The sequence below is a fragment of the Vicia villosa genome, linkage group LG1, assembly GCF_029867415.1.
Source record: "Vicia villosa cultivar HV-30 ecotype Madison, WI linkage group LG1, Vvil1.0, whole genome shotgun sequence".
NCBI lineage: Eukaryota > Viridiplantae > Streptophyta > Magnoliopsida > Fabales > Fabaceae > Vicia > Vicia villosa.
Window position 1 is genome coordinate 228,947,663 of NC_081180.1, and position 21,102 is coordinate 228,968,764.

Here is a 21,102-nt window from a genome sequence, read left to right on the forward strand (position 1 = left end):
AGAAAATTGTGAGAAGAACTCCCATTGAGATGAATTTATATGTGAAAGAAAATTGTGAGAAGAACTCCCATTGAGATGAATTTATATGTGAAAGAAAATTGGTAGTTATATATGTTAGTTGTGCTGAAATAATGAAGAATAAATATGCAAAAAGATAGTAAAAAATTTCAACACTAAAAAACACAATATATTTATTTTCGAGGAAATTGATAATTAATGGTGAGTGGTTAATTATTATTAATATTTTTTATAAATTTTTTGAGGGAAATTTTGGTGGGAAGAAATTCTAGGATTATAATTTAGTATGATATGATATGATGATAGCCACTATTATTATAGAACACTTACAAATTGTCAATTTTCTATAACATGGAGTAAACCAATATTAACGATAATAATCACTTTAATTATAAATCACTTGATAGATTACTAACTTTTTATAACCAGAATAAATAATGACAATATCTCAATGCACTCCATAGATCTCTTACACGCCGCGCGAAATTTATGTTTGCCCCCTGCTTCCGTAGATGCACTTCCGGAAGCACCCCATTTATCCAAAAAAAGTGATCTCTTCCGTAGATACATCTACAAAAGTATAATAAACTAGTATATATGGAGAAAAATACAAATAAAATTAGTTTAGGGATTTTCCCGTAGGTGCATCTACGAAATGACTTAGCGCCATATTATTCCGTAGATGCATCTACGGAAGTGTCTAATATAGTTTGAACCAGCATGATCACTCCCCCCCTTGTTTCATTTCTTCAAACTCCCCATACTCCACATCCTAAAAACCCTACATCATCAACACCTTATTTCGCTCTAAGACTTAAACTTTTTGGTGCAACAAATCAAAGGGAGCAAGAGGAGTTTGAATTTCAAGTAAATATCCATCTTCAACCACTACATTGTTCACATTATGCAACTAATTTCTGTGAAAAAAAGTTAGGATGCTTCCGTAAATGCATCTATGGAACGTGTTGAGGAAGAAAACTTCTGTAGGTGCATCTACGGAACAATCCTTTAGTTATTTTTTCAGCAATTATGTAATTCTGTGTTATTTTGACAATTGTTTGCAAATAGGTATGGTGCACTCCAATAATACTTCAGGAGAATTAGCTCCTATAGTCGATGTTTGTACGAGTATTGATGGGGTAATCGCAAAGATGGTAGATGTCGGAGGTGACTTTAATAGCAAGCAAGACTTTGATGACCGTGAAAGCATGCTTACGTGGATTCATAGGAATGCAACTAATCTTGGTTTTGGTGTGGTAATAGAAAGATCAGATAATGGTACGACAAGAAGAAACCCGTTTGTAATAATGTTGTGCGAAAGAAGCGGGAAATACCATCCTCCTCTAAATAATTTTAAAAGAGACGACACGGGTACTAGAAATGCGAGTGTCCATTTAAAATCTGTTGTTACATGATGGCTAGCAAGAAGTGGAAAAGCTCTGTTATTTGTGGTTTGCATAACCATGATTTGTGTGCAAAATTACAAGGACATCCTAGTGTTTGTCGGCTCAATACGGAAGAGAAGACATCTATTAAAGACATGTCCTTGAATTTTGTCCAACCGAAAAATATACTTGCCACATTGAAAAGAAAGGAACCCGACAACATATTGAATATAAGACAAGTGTATAATCAACAATACCGCAATAATAAGGCGAGTGGGGGAGATAGGAGTGAGATGCAACAATTATTGAAAATGTTGGATGCTAACAAATACGTGTCGCAGTACAAAACTTGCGATGATGAGGTTATGGTCCGAGATAGTTTTTGGACTCATCCGGATTCAATAAAGTTGTTCAACACTTTCCCGACAGTGCTCATTCTCGATTTTACCTACAAGACCAACAAGTATTGAATCCCATCATTTGAGATGGTCGGTGTTACATCCACCGAGAAGACATTTGCCGTTAGTTTCACTTTTTTGGAGTGTGAAAAAGAAGATAATTTTAGGTGGACATTGGAGGTGTGTCGCTCACTTTTGAAGAAACAAGTCGATATGCCTAAGGCGATTGCAAAGGTATTTCCTTCTTCCGATGCATTACTTTGTCGATATCAAATACATGTAATGTGAGAAGTAAGGTTAAACCCGCTGTGAGGATGAAACAAGTAGAGATCGAAGGTGGGAAACCGGTGAAACCTGGAGTGGTTGTTGATCAAATAATGGATGCATGGGCTCGTATTGCAAGTTCGTCGACAAAAGAATTGTATGTCGATGTCGTATTGTAGTTTTGGAAAATATGTGAAAAATATCACGATTTATTGAAATACGTTGAAAGCACCATTCTTGACAAGGTGAAGGAGAAGTTTGTTTGTGCGTGGACTTATAAGGTTCGACACCTCGGGAATACAACCACCAATAGAGTTGAGTCGGCACACGCTACTTTGAAAAATTGGTTGTGTAATAGCAAGGGTGATTTGTGTCGAGGTTGGGACACCATAAATCTCATGATTTCGAACCAACACAACGAGATTCAAACCTTATTCGGTCGGAGCATTACGGTGTTGAAGCATGGATTTAAGGACAACATCATTTACTCTCAATTGATCGGCAATATGTCTCGGGCCGAATTGAATTATATCTTTCATGAGGCCAATAAGAATGGATTAAGTTACTCCTCATTGGAAGAGAATTAGATTTGATGATGATGGTTGCATCTAAGGAGAAAAATCGAATATCTCTATCGCTTTCGAATTAGAGGCGATAGAAGAGAGGTTTTCAAAGGCCAATGACAACATGAAACTATACATCAAAGAACAATTACGGAAGATTGAATTTCCAGAAACAACCGACATGAAACCGTCGTCTCAACCGGTTAAGACAAAGGGTGCTCTGAAGAAAGTGAAGCCTACGTTGAATGACAATTCGACTACACGGTCTCCTTTATATTGTGAGCATGTCGATAAACTCTTTTCCGACTCACCTACTCCTAAATCTCAAAAAGTTCAAACAAAGGAGCTCGCATTAGCAAACCGCCTCCGACACCTATTGCTCATAAAGTTTCGACTCTGACACCTATTGCCACAAAAATTCCATCAATCAAAGAGGTACATATTGCTCCAAAAATTTCATCAACTAAAGAGGTGCATGTTGCTCCAAAAATTCCATTCATCGACGAGATGTCGGTTTTTATGCACAAATACATCGACCGGATCGTCAATGTGGTAGGGGACGGTAATTGCGGATTCTGGGTCATATTGACTTTGCTTGGTAAAGGAGAGGATGACCATAAGCTTGTCCGTCATGAACTTATAGAAGAGTTGATGAACCATAAAGACTCGTACACGCGAGTATTTGGAGACGAAGCTATATTTGAATTGGTTCATGAAGCTCTTGTTCCTTGGTTGGGCGTTTACGCACCAACTTCAAAATGGATGAGATTCCCGAAAATGAAACATCTTATTGCATGCGCATATGACATGGTATGCATTGACTTAACGCATTATGGTTTTTCGGAAACCTTTTTTTCGCTCTGCACCACACCTCCTACGAATCCAAATGATCGTATTATGTGTCATTTTGTGCAAGTTTACTTGAAACCGGGATGTCCCATACCACCTACGTCACAAGAATGGGCTCTTCATCATACCGAAGCTGCCGATACGTGGCCGAATCGTTTTGTGGATATGATGCACGATTTTGAAAGGTTGAACAACATCGAAAAGGAATCAATTGCCAAAAAGTCAAGTTTAGAACTTCCAATAGATTTAGTCGGCGACAGTTCTTTTGATGTATTTTTCTAGTTTCAAAGTGTAATATATGCACTCTATACCTTGCAATATAATCCTTTTTTGTGTTTATGTGTTTGTGTCTTTTTCCCGTTACTACTAGTGCTGCTACTGCATTGAGTTCTATTAAAAAACTAACAGGGAAACTTCCGTAGATGTATCTACGAAAGAGTCTGATATTGATGGGTGTTTACCGTAGATGCATCTACGGAATGGAGAAATTTAGGACCCTTCCGTGGATATATCTACGGAGCGTTCTATGACAGAAATTGTGCGGTCCATATTCACCAAAGGCTTCTATAAAGTTGAGGTTTCTAAGGTTGCATTACACACAAACACAAACACAAACACAAAAATGGCTCACATAAGGCCATGTTCAGGGCAGCGAACATCATCCAAACGTCCTGATCCTGAACCAGTTTATCTCAGAAGGGAAGGGCATGTTGTTTTCTCTCCCGTCAAACCCCCCATGTCGATTAAATTTTGAAACATCCATTCCTTCGACCAACTCAAAAGGACCCTGATGTCTTTTTTAGAGGGGGAGTACAAATCCGGCGAAGTCATCAGAAAGATCCAGAGGCTTAGAACACAGACCTCGTCTGAGACCGGAGAAAAGAAACGTTGGTGGGATGACGTGGAAGGCGACGTTGATTCCGTTCTAATGATGCATGGATCAGATAACATTGTTTTAACTGTTGTAATTTCTTAGATCTCATAGTTTTCTTAATTTTCTGTTGGAAATTCCGATGTATCTTTTAATCAATGCTGATTTTAATCAATGAATGGATCTTTTATCATTATAAATATTGTTGTTCTGGTTTTTTGAGTATGAGTTTGTTCCGTAGATGCATCTACGGAGATATTCCGTATGTGCATCTACGGAACAAAACAGCGTTAAACAAAAAAATGGTGCTTTCGGAGATGCATCTACGGAAGCACGAGGACAATTTGGTCAATTCAGTGGTGTGTAATGGACTCATGGGGTGAAATGAGAAAATGTCTAAATAATAATACTAATTTGCTATTTACTATTTTAAGTTTGAAATATTACATATCTATAATAACATCTATAATAATAATTGACATTACTATTTAAAATTTGACATTAAGATAAATATTTCCAAGTAATATTTCTAAATAATAATAAATAATGTTTTTATCTATTATTATAACATCAAGATGGTAAGAATAAAGAGTATTTATTATAATAGTAAGGTGAGGGGTGAAAATGTAAGAAAGCAAGTGCAAAAATCAGATGGGTATGGGCTTAGATTTGTGTTGGTGGGGTCCACATGTCCAACAAGGATTCTTCTGATGTAACCTGAGTGTTTTGTTTTGGTCAAAATAGTTGAGAGAGTACCCTTGATTCATCGTGTCGTGTGTTTGGGTTTGGGCGAACGAAACCCTGTTACTGCAATTGCAACCCTCTCACTCTTTTGATTTGGGGGTTATTGCATTTCAATTTGGGGCTTCAACGCACGCAATGCCAGTTTCAGATTCTCCCCCCGTATCAGATGATCCTTCTCTTCAAGATGATGAAGGCTCCGAGGAAGAAGAAGAGGTTGAAGAAGTAGAAGTAGAAGAGGAAGAAGATGAGGATCAGGAAGAGGAAGAAGAAGAGGAAGAGGTGGAAGAAGTTGAAGTGGAGGTGGAGGAAGAAGTTGAAGAAGAAGAGGAGGAGGAAGAAGTCGAGGAGGAAGAGGTTGAGGAGGAAGAGGAAACAGTAGAAGTGGAAGAGGAGGAGGAGGAGGAGGAAGAAGTTGAAGAAGAAGTTGAAGAGGAAGTTGAGGAGGAGGAGCAGGAGGAAGAAGAAGTTGAGGAGGAGGAGGAAGAAGAAGAAGAAGTGGAAGAGGAAGAGGAAGAGGAGGAAGAACAAGAAAGAGTAGTAGAGGAGAAAAATGAAGGCAAAGAAGAGATTCCAGTTTCTCTGCCCAATGAGAATGAGCTTAGCAAAGGTTTTTCTATTCATTAATTAATTATGATTTTTTTTTATCATAGAATTGACTCTGTTATTGCATATTTGGTTACTTTAGGCTATCTTTAGGCTATGTTTGGATTTATGGACTAGAGTGGAGTGGAATGGTACATAATGGAATGGAGTGGAGTTCAGCGGAATGAAAAGAACAGTGTTTGTGTATTTTATAGAATAGGAATGTAACCGAACAAATTAGTTCAATCCATTGTATACACCATAAATTGGAGGGAATGAAAATTGAAGGATGGGATGAAATATGATGGAATGGATTTCATCATGTTCCATTCCGCTTCATCAATTATTCTTTAATCCAAACAATGAAATCTGATTATATACCACTCCATTCTATTCCATCACATTCCATCAATTCAAACGTACCCTTAATAATTTTTGTAACCTGTTTTTGTTGTACTGTGAGTTGTAACCTGCTAGTCACAAGATGATATATTCTGGTATTATCTGGATTTGAATACTGATAGGTCAATGTGGTGAAAGAACCTGGTTCTGATGAGCTGAAACCTAGCTCTATTTAGCGGATAGGTCAATCGATAAATCTTTAGTAATTTCGAATGCTGTGACTGTCAATTTCTCCAACAGTTCTAAACTCGTCATACTCTTTATACATGTTTAGATGTTAACCTATCTTGTGCTTTATGAATTTTTCATCCTAATAGTTTTTTAAAATTTATTATTGTAGAAACTGTAGAGGTGGTGGTGGAGGAAGAGGAAGTGGAAGAGGAGGAAGAGGAGGAAGAGGTAGTGGAAGAGGAGGAAGAGGAAGTGGAAGAGGAGGAGGAAGGGGAGGAGGAAGAAGAAGAAGAAGAAAAAAAAGAAGCAATAGAGATGGAAGATGAGAAAGAACAAGGAACAGTAGTAGAGAAGAAAGATAAAGACAAGCACGGGGTTCTAGAATCTCTTCCTGATGCGGATAAACACAGCAAAGGTTTTTACATTCAATAATTAATTATTTCTATTAGTCATGATTTTCGTTCTTGATTAATCCACTACTTGCACATTTGTTTTCCTTGATAAATAAATTTCGAAACCTGATTTTGACACTGTTTTGAGTCATAAATAACCTTTTCGTGAGTCATAACAGCTGCAACAGTTGCGCCGTGGTTTCCCTTCAAGCTACATTTATCAGTTAATGGTGTTGAATATTGATATGTATTGTATATATCCTGCCTGGTTTTGCCTTAGGATGACTGTGCAGTTTCTCCTAATTGCACCAACTCCAGATCTTGCTATACTTTGTCCTTGAACAACTATGCAAAATCAAGCCTGTAGTGGCTCAAAGAAAGGCGATACAATTTGTTTGCTTCTCATTTGGAAGGGATTAAACCCAAATAACCTAAGAGGCTGCCAATGCCAAACTTCTGTAGCGTCCAACTCCATAGATGCATCTAATGTCCAACTCGAAACCATCTACCAAGGAGGCGAACAATGCTGCATTGAGGCTCAACTGCATAGCTCATCCTATGTCAAGGTCTCTTGGATACTGTTTAGCCCATTGACACTTCCTGCGCTCCCCGGACTCCCCAACATTACAAGTTTACTACGAACCTGATAGGTCAATGTGGTGTAAGATCCCAGCTCTCATGAGCCGAAACCTAGTTTTATTCAGTTGTATCCAGCTCCAGTGAGTAGAACCAAATCCCTCAATCCTTTAGACTCTAGTAATTTTGAATGTTGTGATTGTCAATTCATCCATCAGTTCTAAACTTGTCATACTCTTTTTATATGTTTAGTTCTGAACCTCTCTCGTGCTTTATGCATTTTTCAATCATTTTTGAGTTGTGATGTTGGTCTGCTCAAAATATTTTAAATTTTATCTCTGTTGTTTGCTTTATTACTAACTTTGAATGTTCAATATTGTTAGAAGAGGATTTTTTTCCCTTCATAATGTTGCTCTTATCTTCTTTTGTAGATTCGAGCCAACATATGGAGCTTGATGTGAAAGAGGAGAATTTGCGGCCAGTTTCTTCTGTGCCCGAGAATCCTGAAGTAATACGGTCATCACATGATATGGAACTTGATGTCAAAGAGAAGAATTTGCGGCCAGTTTCTTCTGTGCCCGAGAATCCTGAAGTAATACGGTCATCACATGATGTGGAAGAGAATAATGCCATGTTTTTAGCATCTGTTCCGCCGCATGAGGACTTGACATTAAAGCAAGAAGTTTCTAGTCCTCCAAAACCAAGTGAAAACTTAAATTCTGCTGAAGATGAAAAAAATCAAGACTTAAATGTTGATGTTGAAAATTCTGGATATCTTCAGAAGAAAACCTTTGGAGGAAGCAGTGAACCAGATTGCAATAGCAAAGCTTCTTTATCTGATGTTAAGGATATTGATTCTAGAGCCACCAAGTCATCTAGTAATACGGTAAAAGACGGGGTTACTGGAATCATACCGAGAGATGATTTTGTGGAGGATGCTAATGGTGGTCAGAACTCTAAGGAGAAAATTATGCAGTCAGAGACGGAGTCAAGGGTTGATGCGAAACAAAAGCCATCAAGGTCTGGTCATGGCAGTTCACTATGTTCTTTTAATTTTAATGACAATATGACCAAAACTTAATTTACACTGCATGCTTTCTCTTTCAGAAGTAGCTTCTTGTCCTTTAACATGTTTAAATTAATCGACACATAGTCCTTAACCATTATGTTTTGCTGATTAACTCCTCATGCTAGTAGGGCTAGAAGTCCTTCTCCCAGTGCTCAGATTACAGATGGAAACAAAAGACGTGCAGTTACATGTGCTTTTTTCGCTAAAGGTTGGTGCATCAGAGGCAGTTCTTGTAGCTTTCTTCATATAAAAGATAGCGCGGATAATGAGAAGAGAGAATTGAAATTGGAAAAAGGTATGTAAAGTAACTTAATTGGTCAACCTCTTCAGGTATCCCCTATTCTAATAAAGATATTTCCTTGTAACAGGTGCTAAGGAAAATGTTGACGGGTCAAGAACGGTTAGTACTCCTGCTACATTTACTGCTTTACAATTACATAAAAGCATACCTTTGCATTCCTCTAAATTTATTTTGCAAATGAGCATGCAGAATGAGAAAGAAGCAAGTCCGAGTTGGCATCCATCTCATGAAAAAGAGAAGTTTCCGATGAGGGACAACTTGTTTCCAGAGAATAGATCTGCATTTAATACATCAAACAATTATTTCAGCTCAAATCTTTCCTCGTATTCATCCCGTACAGAGGGAATGGCTGCTATTCGAAACCAACATGGGTACAGAGGTTATACACCAACAAATGATTTTAGTTCGTCTTTAGGTGCAAGTGCTTTGGACTCTCAAAAGCTTTTGAACAGTGAGAAGGAATATCACGCCTATAAGTCCACTTTCTCTTCAGACCGGGAAGATTTGTATCGAGGTGGTTCATCTAAGGTTTCACCACATGCTAATGGATATAAACTAAAAACCCGTTCTTATGATTGGGAACCTTCTGTTCCATTTCGACCATCCTTTTTTATCACTTCAATGAATGTATCATCCCCTGGAGATCTGTATGACCCTCTTCGCGATAGCATTGAGATACCTAATATTGGAGATGGGTCTTTGAAAGCTTCCCTTCTAATTCGAGGGTCATCTATCCAGGCTTCATCACAGTTACGGACATATGATGATTCTGCTGCAGTTGGGAAACACATGTCCGATCTTAATGATGACAAAAGTTCGGTATCTTCCCATAATAAATTTTATGAAAATGAGCCAAACAGAAGTTCTGTTCCTCGTGGAAAAGATTCTCTTGCAACCAAAACAGAAATAACATCAGGAACTTGTGCAAACTACCAAAATGGTAGCATAGATATGGGACAAAATGCCTTTGGTGTTGAAGATAGGATTGAAACAACAAAAAAACGAACAAAACATGATGCTAGGCATCACGGTGATGGATCAGAGCACAAAAATAAAAGAGTAGCAAGGGATGATAAAATTCATGAAATGGAGGTTGACTTTCAGACGGATGGCAGTAATCACAAAGAAACAAAGGCACTGAAAATTTTTCGTGCAGCCCTTGTTGATCTAGTGAAAGAGTTGCTAAAACCATTTTGGCATGAGGGTCGTCTCAGCAAGGAAGCACATATAACAATAGTTAAAAAATCAGTTGACAAGGTTGTTAGCACTTTAGAGCCACACCAAATTCCAACAAATGAAGATTCTGCTAAGCTATATATTTCTTCATGTCGGCCGAAAATTACAAAGTTAGTCCATGTAAGTGTCCAATCTTATGCTGCGATTGTAATTTGTCAATGAAAGTACACAGGCTTTGTGCTTTGTTGGATTGGATGTTGTTTGTCTTCCATTTGACAGTATTTTTATTTGCAGGGATATGTGAATAAACATGGAAAATCTTGATATGCAAGGCCAAACACCTTTTTTTGTACAGTTTCTGATGAGTTTGGCTGATTCCAATCCATGACAACTTCCGTTTGAGGCTATCTGTTTCGAAGTCAAGGTTGATTCGGAACATTTTGAGTTCTCTTTCAAGATGTTTGCTTCATGTTTTTTTCCGCGCTTTCTCTTGCTTATTCCATTCTGAAGTAAACTGGCTTGAATTGCATGGTTTATAAGGATATCTTATTTTCATTAATTTGCATAATTATGTTACTTGCTTATCATTTGGTGTAACTTTCAAGCGCCTGCAAGTTTTGGTATTGGGCTGCAACTTGGAAAGACTGGTATGGTAGGCCTCATGCCATTTCTTTGCATTCACGCACATGAAAAATCTGATTTTTTTTATGTAAATACAGCGGTGTACCGTGCTGTAGAGTTTAGCAAATTGCTGACATAGTTAGAGAGTAGGGTTTTAGAAGTTGCAATATGTTGGACAGTTTTTTAATGTTCCAAATGTCAATCTTAGCATTTATATTTTTCCGTTTTATCTGTGTTTCTTGTTATGCCTATTGTTGGCCAGACAATTTTGTCAATTAGCAGCTAGCTAAACTTTCATAGTATTTATCTGTGTAGTCGTGTTCTTCTCTTATCATAATTTATAGCCGTGGAATTCGGCTTCCTGTCTTTATGGATGACATATTTTGTTACTTTCAAACCCTGGACTATGTTAATGCCATGCTCTCTTATTTAAATTAATTTAGGGTGCATTTAAATGATCAATTCCACATATCGTTCTTGGAATTTGATCATTTTATGTTATTTTGTAGGAAATGGCTTGATTCTATTAGATCAAAACACAATAAGGTAAATAAAAGATCAAATTTACCCATTCTTTTAATTTTTCATGGGTCTTCCTTTTAGTTATTCTTGATTATAATTGTTGAAGTTAGAGTTTATAGACTTTGAATTGTGAATATGATAGAAACCAACTGATATATAAAATAAGATAGGGAGAATCCCTTTGAATTACAGATTAAATCATACTTCCCAATGTCAAAATGGTCCCTTTTCCTATCAAACTCCCCGATGATCAACTCCCCAATGTCTTCCCCTATTTATTTTAAACCTAAACACTCTTAAATAATAATAATTACCCACTAACTCTACTAATAATTTAATAAGTTACAAAACTGAAGAATCTAACAATACTCTGCCCCTAAAAGATTCACCTTGTCCTCAAGGTGAAAGAATGTATCTTCCCGGATCCTGGAACTTGAAGCAAAAAGATTGAGTTATACAATAAATAGGATAATTTCCTTCTGGATCAAATTTGCTCGCTGCTGTCAATTTTCTCATGATTGATTGTTGGGATGACGGCGATATCGATTGTGGAACTTTCGTTCCTAGACTTTATCTAAGGAACAACAGCAATCACCATGTGATACCCGACGTTGAGGTTTCGGCAGCGGCTGTAGGGCAAACCATTGTGGCGGTGGCCGTTTATTTGGTTCATCACTGAATCTCATTTCTCTCATTTTCGTTGCTGCAGAATTTCCTAAGTGTGATGGCAAAGATGACGTCGGCGGATAGCTGAACTTGGACGGGACCGTGACATCAATACCTTGTACTCCTCCTTCCTTGGCCAGCTTTTCATCACTTCTTTGAACCTTTACTTCAGCGGCACCTGTCAATGAATTTGTATTCCTCACTACGCCGCCCTCACGATCTAATTTGGTATCCACTGCACAATCTTCTTTTTCACCGTATTTTTGGATTTGTGTCCCTTCAACTTCATCACAAATTGTTTCTTCAGATTGAGATGCTATTGGTTCTGGATTCTTATCATGAATTTCATCTCTGCCTCTATTTTCGTGTTCTTCGTTTTCTGAATCCTGCTGACATTCCCAAACTTCTGGTTGGAATTTCTTGAGGATGGCCTTTGAAAATTCCCACCAACCAATATTTGTATGACTGTCTTTCCAAGAAATCCACCAATCAAGAGCTTCTCCTCTCAATGAAAATGCAAGAGCCCGCCCAAGCTTCATCTCTTCACTCATTCTTCTTAACCCAAAATATTGCTCAGCCTGGATCAGCCACCAATAGGCCCTTCCATCAAATATAGGAATCAAATCTGCAGCCATATTCATGCCAAAATTTCCAGCACACCGGAAAAATCTTCCTGGATCAGAACTGCTATGATACCAGTTGATAGAAACCAACAAATAAAATAGGAAGAATCCCTTTGAATTACAGATTAAATATCGCAGAACTTCTAGGGTCTCTGTAGCTCCCAATGCCAAAATGACCCATTTTCCTATCAAACTCCATGATGAACAACTCCCCAATGTCTTCCTCTATTTATTCTAAACCTAAACACTCTGAACTAATAATATAATAATTGCCCACTAACTCTCCTAATAATGACTCTAATAGAATATAGTTTGATATGATTAGTAATTATGATTTAGTGTAAACTATGCATTAGTCCCTATTTATACTAATTCAAGACTCTAAATCATAATTGAATAGAGAAATAGATTATGATAATAAATAAAAAATATGGAAAATGATCTTAAGATGTAATTTAAGATACTGAAAACAATCCTGTGAGATAATTTGAAGACCCCGGAAATATGACATAGTATAGCATAGAAGAACTTAGTTCTTATGCGTTTGCGCAGAAGGAGAAAAACACAGTTCTTCTGGGTTCATGCAGGAGACAAACAGAGAAAAGCTTGTGAGACTGAGAACTGTACGCAGAAGGACCCTCTTGTATATTTCAGTGGGTGATAAAACATGCTTAGGTTTCACTCTATTACTAGCCAGTTCTACAATAGATTACAACTTAGATAAATATTCCTCAGCAAATGGGGACACAAAAGCTCAAGTTCTATAAATTCTCAACAAATGAGCTTTTATTCTAGAGTAAGAACTTGTAAAATCTTTTTAACGAAAGTTACAAATCCATGTCTTGTGTCCACCTGCTTCTGAACCCTTACTACCCTTGTTTACTATAATGAAATAAGTCCAAAGAGGACAATGACTATCTTATAAAACATTTTTAGAAAGAAACTTGCTTGAAATTTTAGAGTTGGATTAGAAGATGATGCCGACATTGTGTTGCTTCTGGGTTCTGCTTCTTGATGACTGGTTTGGATCAGGGAAGCACTCTAGTGACCTTTTCTTCAATCAGGAGGAACTTGATAATGCAATAGTTAGAGTAACTGGCTGAACACATTGCACTTACCGCTGCACCTGCAATTGCCTGCCCTAGCAGCGCAATTGAAAACATAGCTGGCAAGAAGAATGAGATTTCAAACTGGGGGAACTAGATAATGCAATAGTTAGAGGATGGGACGAACCACGAAGAATGATATGGCTTTATACCACATTGAAGTTAATAAGGTTTTAGATAAACAATATTATTTTGAAAACAATTAAATATGATTAATGATCATGATTTGATGTAAACAAAGCACTGAGCCTTATTTACAAGATTCCAACTCATAATATATGGAAACTAATCTTAAGATATAGTCTATAAGATTGTCAAAGATAATATCAAGATGTTAGGAAATATTTTCATATAAGCTTATCAATAATAACTTGCAGAATGAATAAAAATAAAATGTATATGTATTGGATGATTAGAGAGAAGAGAGAATGTATTGAATGATCACTGATGAGTTCTGTTTGTGTGAGTCTATGTATACTGAATTAAAAAATAACTATTAGAGGTAGTTAATGCAACTACCACAACTGAAATACAGCGGTTGAAATATTACAATTTCAGTGGAACTGCTGTGATACACTCTTCAGAAGCTCAAGGTGGGTGATTAACAAAGGGTAGCCTCAAACACATTGAGCTTGTCCCTTAAAAAGTTAGAACTAGGAATCTAGACGAAGTGAGAACCTTGTTAATCAGTAAACACTTTTTTCCAAATGAAGAACAGATCCAACTCTTTTTGCTTTGTATAGGCATGCAAAACCAGGTTAATAGGACTTAAACATATGTTTGTAAGTGGGGGTAATCCTCACCTTACGAGCCGGTTTTGTAGGATGGAGTTAGGCCCAACCACAATTTTAATAGTCTTGATGGTCATAGCTTTGAGGCTATGTCATGCAGACCTCTTCCTCTAGAAGGCCATTGAGAAACACATTCCTCACTAAGTTGTTCTTATAGACCAATTCATGGTAAATACAAGAGCTAGGATCATTATGACGGGTGAGAAAGTTACATTGGAGTCAAAATCGTGCACTTGCTGGAAACCATAGCCACCAAACGATCTTTGTATTAATTGAGAATGCCATTAGTTCTGTGCTTTGAATCGGAGTAGCCTAAGCAGTGCTCATAAACTTGGACAATCTTCACCTTACAAGTCGATTTTGGAAGGTTGAGATGGGGCCAACCCAAATTCTAAAATAGTATTTATAGCCTATCCTAGATCCGCTGTTGGGCTTTTCGTATTGTCCACGCTTCAAGCCCCATTGGTCATAAGTGTGACAGAGTGTTGAAAATTTCTTCTTTATTGTGGTCCACCTCTAACCATCTCATTGCAACATTTGGACCATCTTTCAGTGCTATGGATTGGAGTAGCCTAAGTAGTGCTCATAAAGCTCGAGCAGTGTTCAACTTACCAGTTGATTTTGGAAGGTTGAGACGGGGCCAACCCAAATTTTAAGATAGTATTATAGCCTATCCTAGATCTCTTGTTGGGCTTTTCATATCGCTTCAGGCCCACATTGGGTCCAGGGTGACTGTGTAGATTTCATCTTAAATGTAGTCCACCTCAAGTCACCTAATTGCAGCTTAGAAAATTCTCTTGTATTTCGTTAGTTTCACAGTAATACCAAAACTGAAACTAACGAGAACTCCTATCACCCTCTCCCTGATTTTAGCCTCTAAAAATATTGTTCATGCATAAATACTTATATAGTCATCTATCTATCTTACTATTAAAGGTACTGGTATCAACATTTCCATGTAGTTCTTACTGTGCACTAGCTGCACAGTATCTTACTCATATAACTAACCCTAACTAACTCCTAAAATCTTGGAAACTGACCACTAGATTTAAGGAGCCTTGTAACTAACTAAATTGAAATCTATGAATCTAAAAATAGATCTCAATCACTTTGTAATCAGTTTCAAGCAATACAAAACAGAAATTGAGTAGAACTAAATTGAGAATTCTCTCATCACATTATGACTGAATAAAAATTCTAAAATGGTATCATAAGAAGCTCCCTTAGATCCTGAGGCCTCTGATCCTCCCACACCAGCACAGCAGATTGCGCCTTCTTCCCACAACGCGCAAAAATGCGTAGTCCGCCATCTCTGAAAATCTTGATTCAGAGAACTATCTCATGGGTGTGCCAACAAGTAGAACCTGTAATCAAAGCTCACAAACTTCATCATTTCTTGCTCAATCCTAAAATTATAGTCAAGTATGCTTCAATTGATGATGCGAATCATGATCACATTTATCCTGAATTTGAGATATGGGAACAACAAGGTCAATTACTCCTGGCATGGCTGCAATCAACTATATCTCGTGATATGCTTCATCACGTCATTGGATGCAAGAGTTCGTGGAATGCTTTGGGACGAAAATCACTCCTACTTCCAACAACACACAGCAGCGAAGCTCTGCAAGCTCTGATCTGAACTCAGACAAACAACTCGAAAATTGCAAAAACTCAATTTCTGAATTCCTCCTTCGTGTTCAAAAGTTGATTGGATCTATCAATGCCATTGGTGAACCGATATCCCCACTCAAACACCTTGATGTAATCCTTGAAGGATTGCCTCAAGATTTCAAATCTAGAGTCAGCTCCATCGCAGGCAAATTTGGCGCTATTTCCATCGAAGAAGTTGAAACTCTTCTTCTCTGTCATGAGTCGCAACTGGACCGGTTTCGCAAAACACAATTGCTTATGCAAATGTGTATCCAGCAGTGTCGTCTACTGCTTCGAATGACACGCCTCAAACTGTGGATCCTCAAGTTCACTTCACTGCGTCAAACCCTAATTCCTCTGATGAGACGAACTCAGTCAGTCTTCAAGGATTTGGATCTTGTGGAGTCAATTTAGTTAGTTACAAGGCTCCTTAAATCTAGAGGTCAGTTTCCTATATTTTTAGGAGTTAGTTTGGGGTAGTTATATGGGCTAGGATACTGTGCAGCTAGTTCACAGTAAGAACTACATGGACTGGTTGATATCAGTTCCTTTAATACTTTACACTCAAAGGGTAACATCAGTAAGCTTATCTGCTCATGTTTTAAATTGGTTATCATTCAGATTTCAGAGGTTTGTGGTTCTGCATATTTTCAATTTCAAGAAAACGGCACCCAGGCAAGGAAGCAAAAAAAGACAAATTTTTTTCCTTTCTTTAAAGGGTTAGAGTGAACTTTACTCTGTAATGCACATCATGTAAAATACTTAGGCCTCTAGGTTATATACGCATACAGTTCTGTAGATCTGAAGCCGGACAAAAAAACTCAATAGCAAGCCATATAACAAGTGATCAGCAAGTTCATATCAAATAGAAAGTTTATACTAAACCAAATAATATAAAATAGATAAAATATCCATAGCATAGAGGTATATTATTTTGATCAGTTGATGCTAATATAACCTAACATTGCTGTAACTGATGCTGAAATGAAGCATGACACACGTACTTTTTTCAGATACCACTTAACTAGAAAAAGGCAAATTTCTGGTCTTGCAAGAAATAGTTGCACAAATGATAAGTCTTGTATCAGTATATTTTCAAATTTTCTCTTTGAACAGTGTGTGCTTTAACAGCACCTTGCTTAGCAGTTCGGCATTCTCGACATGGTGATAGAAAAGACTTCATTCTCTGGCAAAAGCCTGCCCTCTTCTTAGTGTTTGGCTTGTTTGTATGTTTGCTTTCTTTGCCAAGTTCATGATATTTCATACTGCTGCCTGTTTTTCCACTCGCCATTTCACTACCGCTATGAGCTGCTAGTAATGATCTCGAGGAACTGGTTGGAGTAACGATCAAATTCTGAGTTGTTTGAAATGCAAATGCTTGTGGTTGAAGTTGAAGTTGACCATTGGAAATAAGCTGATCAGCAGGTGTGATCTTGATTGGATTGACAGGTGAATTCAAGTTTACTTTCGGGTTAGTAAATTCGAACTCTTGGTCATGTTTGCTTACAAGGAAGTGTTTCGCCTGGTTAGTAGGAGGAGAATGGAGGTTTTTCTGTTGGTCTTGAATAGAAACAAGACCGCTAAAAGAGAGCGAGTCCATTGAAATGCTATCAGACACAAGTTTTGTAGGAGGCTTGTTTCCTTTCATGGTATGCATTGATTCATGATCCAAAATGGCGATATCGGTTGAAAACTTATACATGCAGAAACTTGCCTCCTTCAAATTGTTTTATTTTTCTTGGCCCCTTTGAGAAAGAGGAAAGGTAAGCCAATTGAACTGAGTTTTTGTATGAAGTTTGTTATCTATCATTGTGGTTGTCACATCAATGATTTGGTCCACAGAGGTGTTTACATTTTGGTGGATATTACCAAAGTGAATACATTGGTTTCTTAAGGTCACTGTCAAATCTTAAAATCTTAATAAGCCTGTAGTATGACACATTCATATCTCCAATTTTTGTCTTTGCTGTGAGTGTCTTTTGAGCTTACTTGAGGCATTTCCACTCATAGCAATACTCACATGGCTGATTCTACAAGGATAGCTGAAGAGTTCAGTATGTTTTGTTTATTTCTCTTTGCTGATTAATTATTGTTGTTGTATGTTTCATCGTCTTCTTCAATTAAGATTTCTTTTGTTAAATCACCGACCGACGATGGCTGTGGCTGTCTGCAGGTTCAGTCAGTCATTTAGAATGTGTGGAATATCTTATCAACCATCTTAGGCAGTATCAGCCTTTTTTTTTTTTATAGTTTTTTTTGAGAAATTGGTAGAATTTCATTAAATAAATGTAGAACCATTGAGAGTACTTAAGAAGTGTTGATTCTTGAGAGTTGCATAGGAATTTCTACATTTATAACACTGATGGTTGGCTTAAGTACTATACTATTTTATTCACTAGTCACCACTACTTTTTAACTTTATTAGTATAGTTTTTTAATAGCAAATTTATCTTTTGCTTTTAAGATGCAGTTTTCTATGATAGTAGCACCGGCCGTATTAACATTGAGTCATTCATAGAAATTTACTTCAATATTAAGAGTATGTTTTTAATAAAAGCAATTTAACAAAAAAAAAGAGAATTAAAAAGGATTAGATGATATAAAATCTAGCTTGTAAAAAAGCTAGCAAAAATGATAGTTGGACATCTATTCTGAATTCTATTGTGTGTCATAATTAACGAAAAAACTTCATTGACTAATTTATTTGCATATATATTTTCGAACTTTGCAATGACTAATTTATTTTTATATGTATTTCCGTCTAGAATCTAAACCTAAAGAAGCGTATAATGTGTAATGTACTATCCTATTTAATTAAATTTAAATGATGCCAAGAGTAAGAGAATATTTTGAAGTATGAGAATATTTATTTGTTTAGTTTGTAAATTTGACAAATATAATATATTAATAATAAATAATATTTTTTTATTGTGTATTGTGTATTATTCACTTTGGATCCTTTCTTTTATTTTTCTCTCATTCACTCTCCATCCTCTCTATTTCTCTTTTATTTTTTTCTCTTTCACTTCATCCTCTCTATCTCCTTCATTTTTCTCTCTTTCACTCTCCATCCTCCTATCTCTCTTAATTTCATTCTCATTCTTGATTATATCAATTTTTAATTACGAGTGAGTGAGATTCAGAGAGAAATAGAGAAAATGAGAAAAAAATAAAATAAAGGAGAGGATATAAATCTTGTATTATTTAATAAATTTGAAGAGTTATATCAAGTTTAATTTTAAAAATAAAATAATATAAGAATTTTAAAGCTCAACCAACCTCTTTTAAATCAACTCTTTGCTTTGTATTGTTAAATCTTAAAACCTTTTAAAATTTGCTAAGTATTGTTAAAGCTTAACATTTTAAAACCCGTTGAATATTGTTAAAGTTTAACACCCAAAAATATTTTGCCACTTGGCCTTTTATTTTCCTTTTAAGGGGAATTACAAATGCTCGAACTTCTCTATTGGTTATGTAGGCACACGATGCGATGTCATGTCAAACCCACTTTGAAAAACTTCTCTTCTCATTCTCCCACTCTATTTAAACAAAAACACAAAAGACAGTTTTATAACAATAATAACAAATATATAATTTAAAGAGGTTTCTACGTAGTACCGTAGATGTGAGGGGTGCTAATACCTTTTCCTTGCATAATCAACCCCCGAACCTAAGATCTCTGATAAGTTTATTAATTTTGATTTTAAAAACTTCTGTGGGTTTTATTTTGTCTTTTTTCTCATTTCCTTTGAAAACAATAAAGCGCGATAGCGACTCTACTAAAATGTCTGAGCTAAGTTAATCAATGGCTCTAGTCTCAAAATTTCACCGCTACAACATCTCTAAAATAAGGTGCTACCATATTAATTTTATTTTTTGATTAAAAATTAATTATATATGTTCCGTACTCGGGATGTTTACGAGGACGCGACTTGAAATAAACTATTGTTAAAGGTATTAATGTGAGTCACCCGAGGACTGCTTCTAGTCCCTGTCTGAGTACCCAAGTCGGTTGGTAAGTGGTAGTCAAATACCATGTATAAGCCGCGTACCAAGGATACATGAGGGGTCACAATACAGCTCGGGTGTAACGCTTAGCTGTTACGTATAACTCAGCCATAACTGAAACTTAAATATGTCATTCATGGCTTGATCATAAAGACGTGGAGAACATCTGTAACAATGGGAAGTCCAAAAGACACCTCTTTAATAAGATTCTAAGGACCAAATCAAGGCTATAAAAGGGGCTCCCGCTAGAGGGATAAGAAAGACACTCATTCTTGGAACAGGGTGTACAATATACTGCTTTTAAATCCCCTAAGTCAATCACAACATCATCGTGTTCCATAGCTTCCCTTACCCGTAAGAGCAGGATCCACCTATACTAAGTTTTTACACAAGAACATTGGCGCCCACTGTGGGGCCTATGTAAAATTTATCCCAGGCCCCACTCACTAACATCAGAATGACCTCGGAAGATGATCCTCCAGACATGGCACAACTAATGACCATGATCGATGAGCTAAGGCAACAAAACAAGACATTGCAGGACAGTGTTCAGGTTTTTGCAACTCCAAAGTCAAGGGGATACAACGTCAGAAGAGGAATTTCTTGAACCACAACCCTTGTCCCAAGAAATTTTAGAGGATCAGGTTCCTGAAAATTTCTGAGCACTGTTGCTCGCCACATATGACGACAAGTCCGACCCTCAGGAGCATACTATTTCTGTTAACAATCAAATGGAAGTAATAGGCCCCACAAACTCTTTGAAGTGCAAGATGATGGTCGACACCTTTAAAGACATAGCCTTGAGATGGTACATGCGCCTACCTTGGCAGTCCATTGAGAGGTATCAGGACCTCACCAAAAAGTTGGTACAACACTTCTCGGCTAACAGGCACCATAAAGTCACCACAACAACGCTGTTCTGTGTCCGGCAGGGGCATTCTGAGTCCCTCAGAGAGTACCTTGCACGGTTTAATGAGGAAACTATCAAAGTTTCTCACCCCAACCAGGAGTTGTTCTTCGGGGTTTCTAGCACGGCCTCCGAGCCGGGCAGTTCAATGAGTCATTGGCTCAGAAGCCGACTTCAAACATGAACGAGGTCTTTACTCGGGCCGAATGCTATATAAAAGGTGAAGAAAGTAACCGGGAGAAGAGGTCCCGGGAGTCTTCCGAGAAGTCAAAAGTCTGGGAGGAAAATTCGGGGAAGAGGCAAGATCAACAACGACCTATTCCCTGGGAGAGGCGGGATGACAAACCTCCCCAGAAGCCGAGTAGACGACCACTAGAGCGCGAGGGAAATGCCACCTCATTGAACACTAAAATGGGAGACATAATCTACGATGTGGCCCATTTG

The 21,102-nt window shown here is 37.2% G+C and overlaps 3 protein-coding genes across 6 annotated transcripts; 2 read left to right on the forward strand and 1 right to left on the reverse strand.

Moving 5' to 3' along the window:
- Positions 1-3,135: 3,135 nt before the first annotated feature.
- Positions 3,136-3,943, forward strand: LOC131596273 (uncharacterized). Its single transcript, XM_058868882.1, has 2 exons — positions 3,136-3,662; positions 3,886-3,943. Exons 1-2 carry the CDS (start codon positions 3,136-3,138, stop codon positions 3,941-3,943), a joined length of 585 nt encoding a protein of 194 aa, XP_058724865.1.
- A 1,139-nt stretch (positions 3,944-5,082) lies between these two features.
- Positions 5,083-16,497, forward strand: LOC131644946 (uncharacterized). 4 transcript variants are annotated; one of them, XR_009296803.1, is made up of 9 exons: positions 5,083-5,699; positions 6,417-6,662; positions 7,647-8,235; positions 8,413-8,579; positions 8,653-8,684; positions 8,775-9,941; positions 10,056-10,185; positions 10,892-10,928; positions 16,365-16,497. XR_009296803.1 is itself a non-coding variant. In XM_058915575.1 (7 exons), the coding sequence occupies exons 1-7, from the start codon at positions 5,228-5,230 to the stop codon at positions 10,083-10,085; spliced, it is 2,703 nt and encodes a 900-aa protein (XP_058771558.1). In that variant the 5' UTR covers positions 5,083-5,227; the 3' UTR covers positions 10,086-10,438. The 4 variants fall into 4 exon arrangements, 1 of the variants encoding a protein (XP_058771558.1); XR_009296802.1 differs by lacking the exon at positions 16,365-16,497 and adding an exon at positions 11,614-11,722; XR_009296801.1 differs by lacking the exon at positions 16,365-16,497 and having other exon boundaries at positions 10,892-11,351.
- Positions 16,498-16,664: 167 nt separating this feature from the next.
- LOC131644947 (uncharacterized) lies at positions 16,665-17,588 on the reverse strand. The gene has a single exon (XM_058915576.1). The coding sequence runs from the start codon at positions 17,443-17,445 to the stop codon at positions 16,828-16,830; it is 618 nt and encodes a 205-aa protein (XP_058771559.1). The 5' UTR covers positions 17,446-17,588; the 3' UTR covers positions 16,665-16,827.
- Between the last annotated feature and the right edge of the window lie 3,514 nt (positions 17,589-21,102).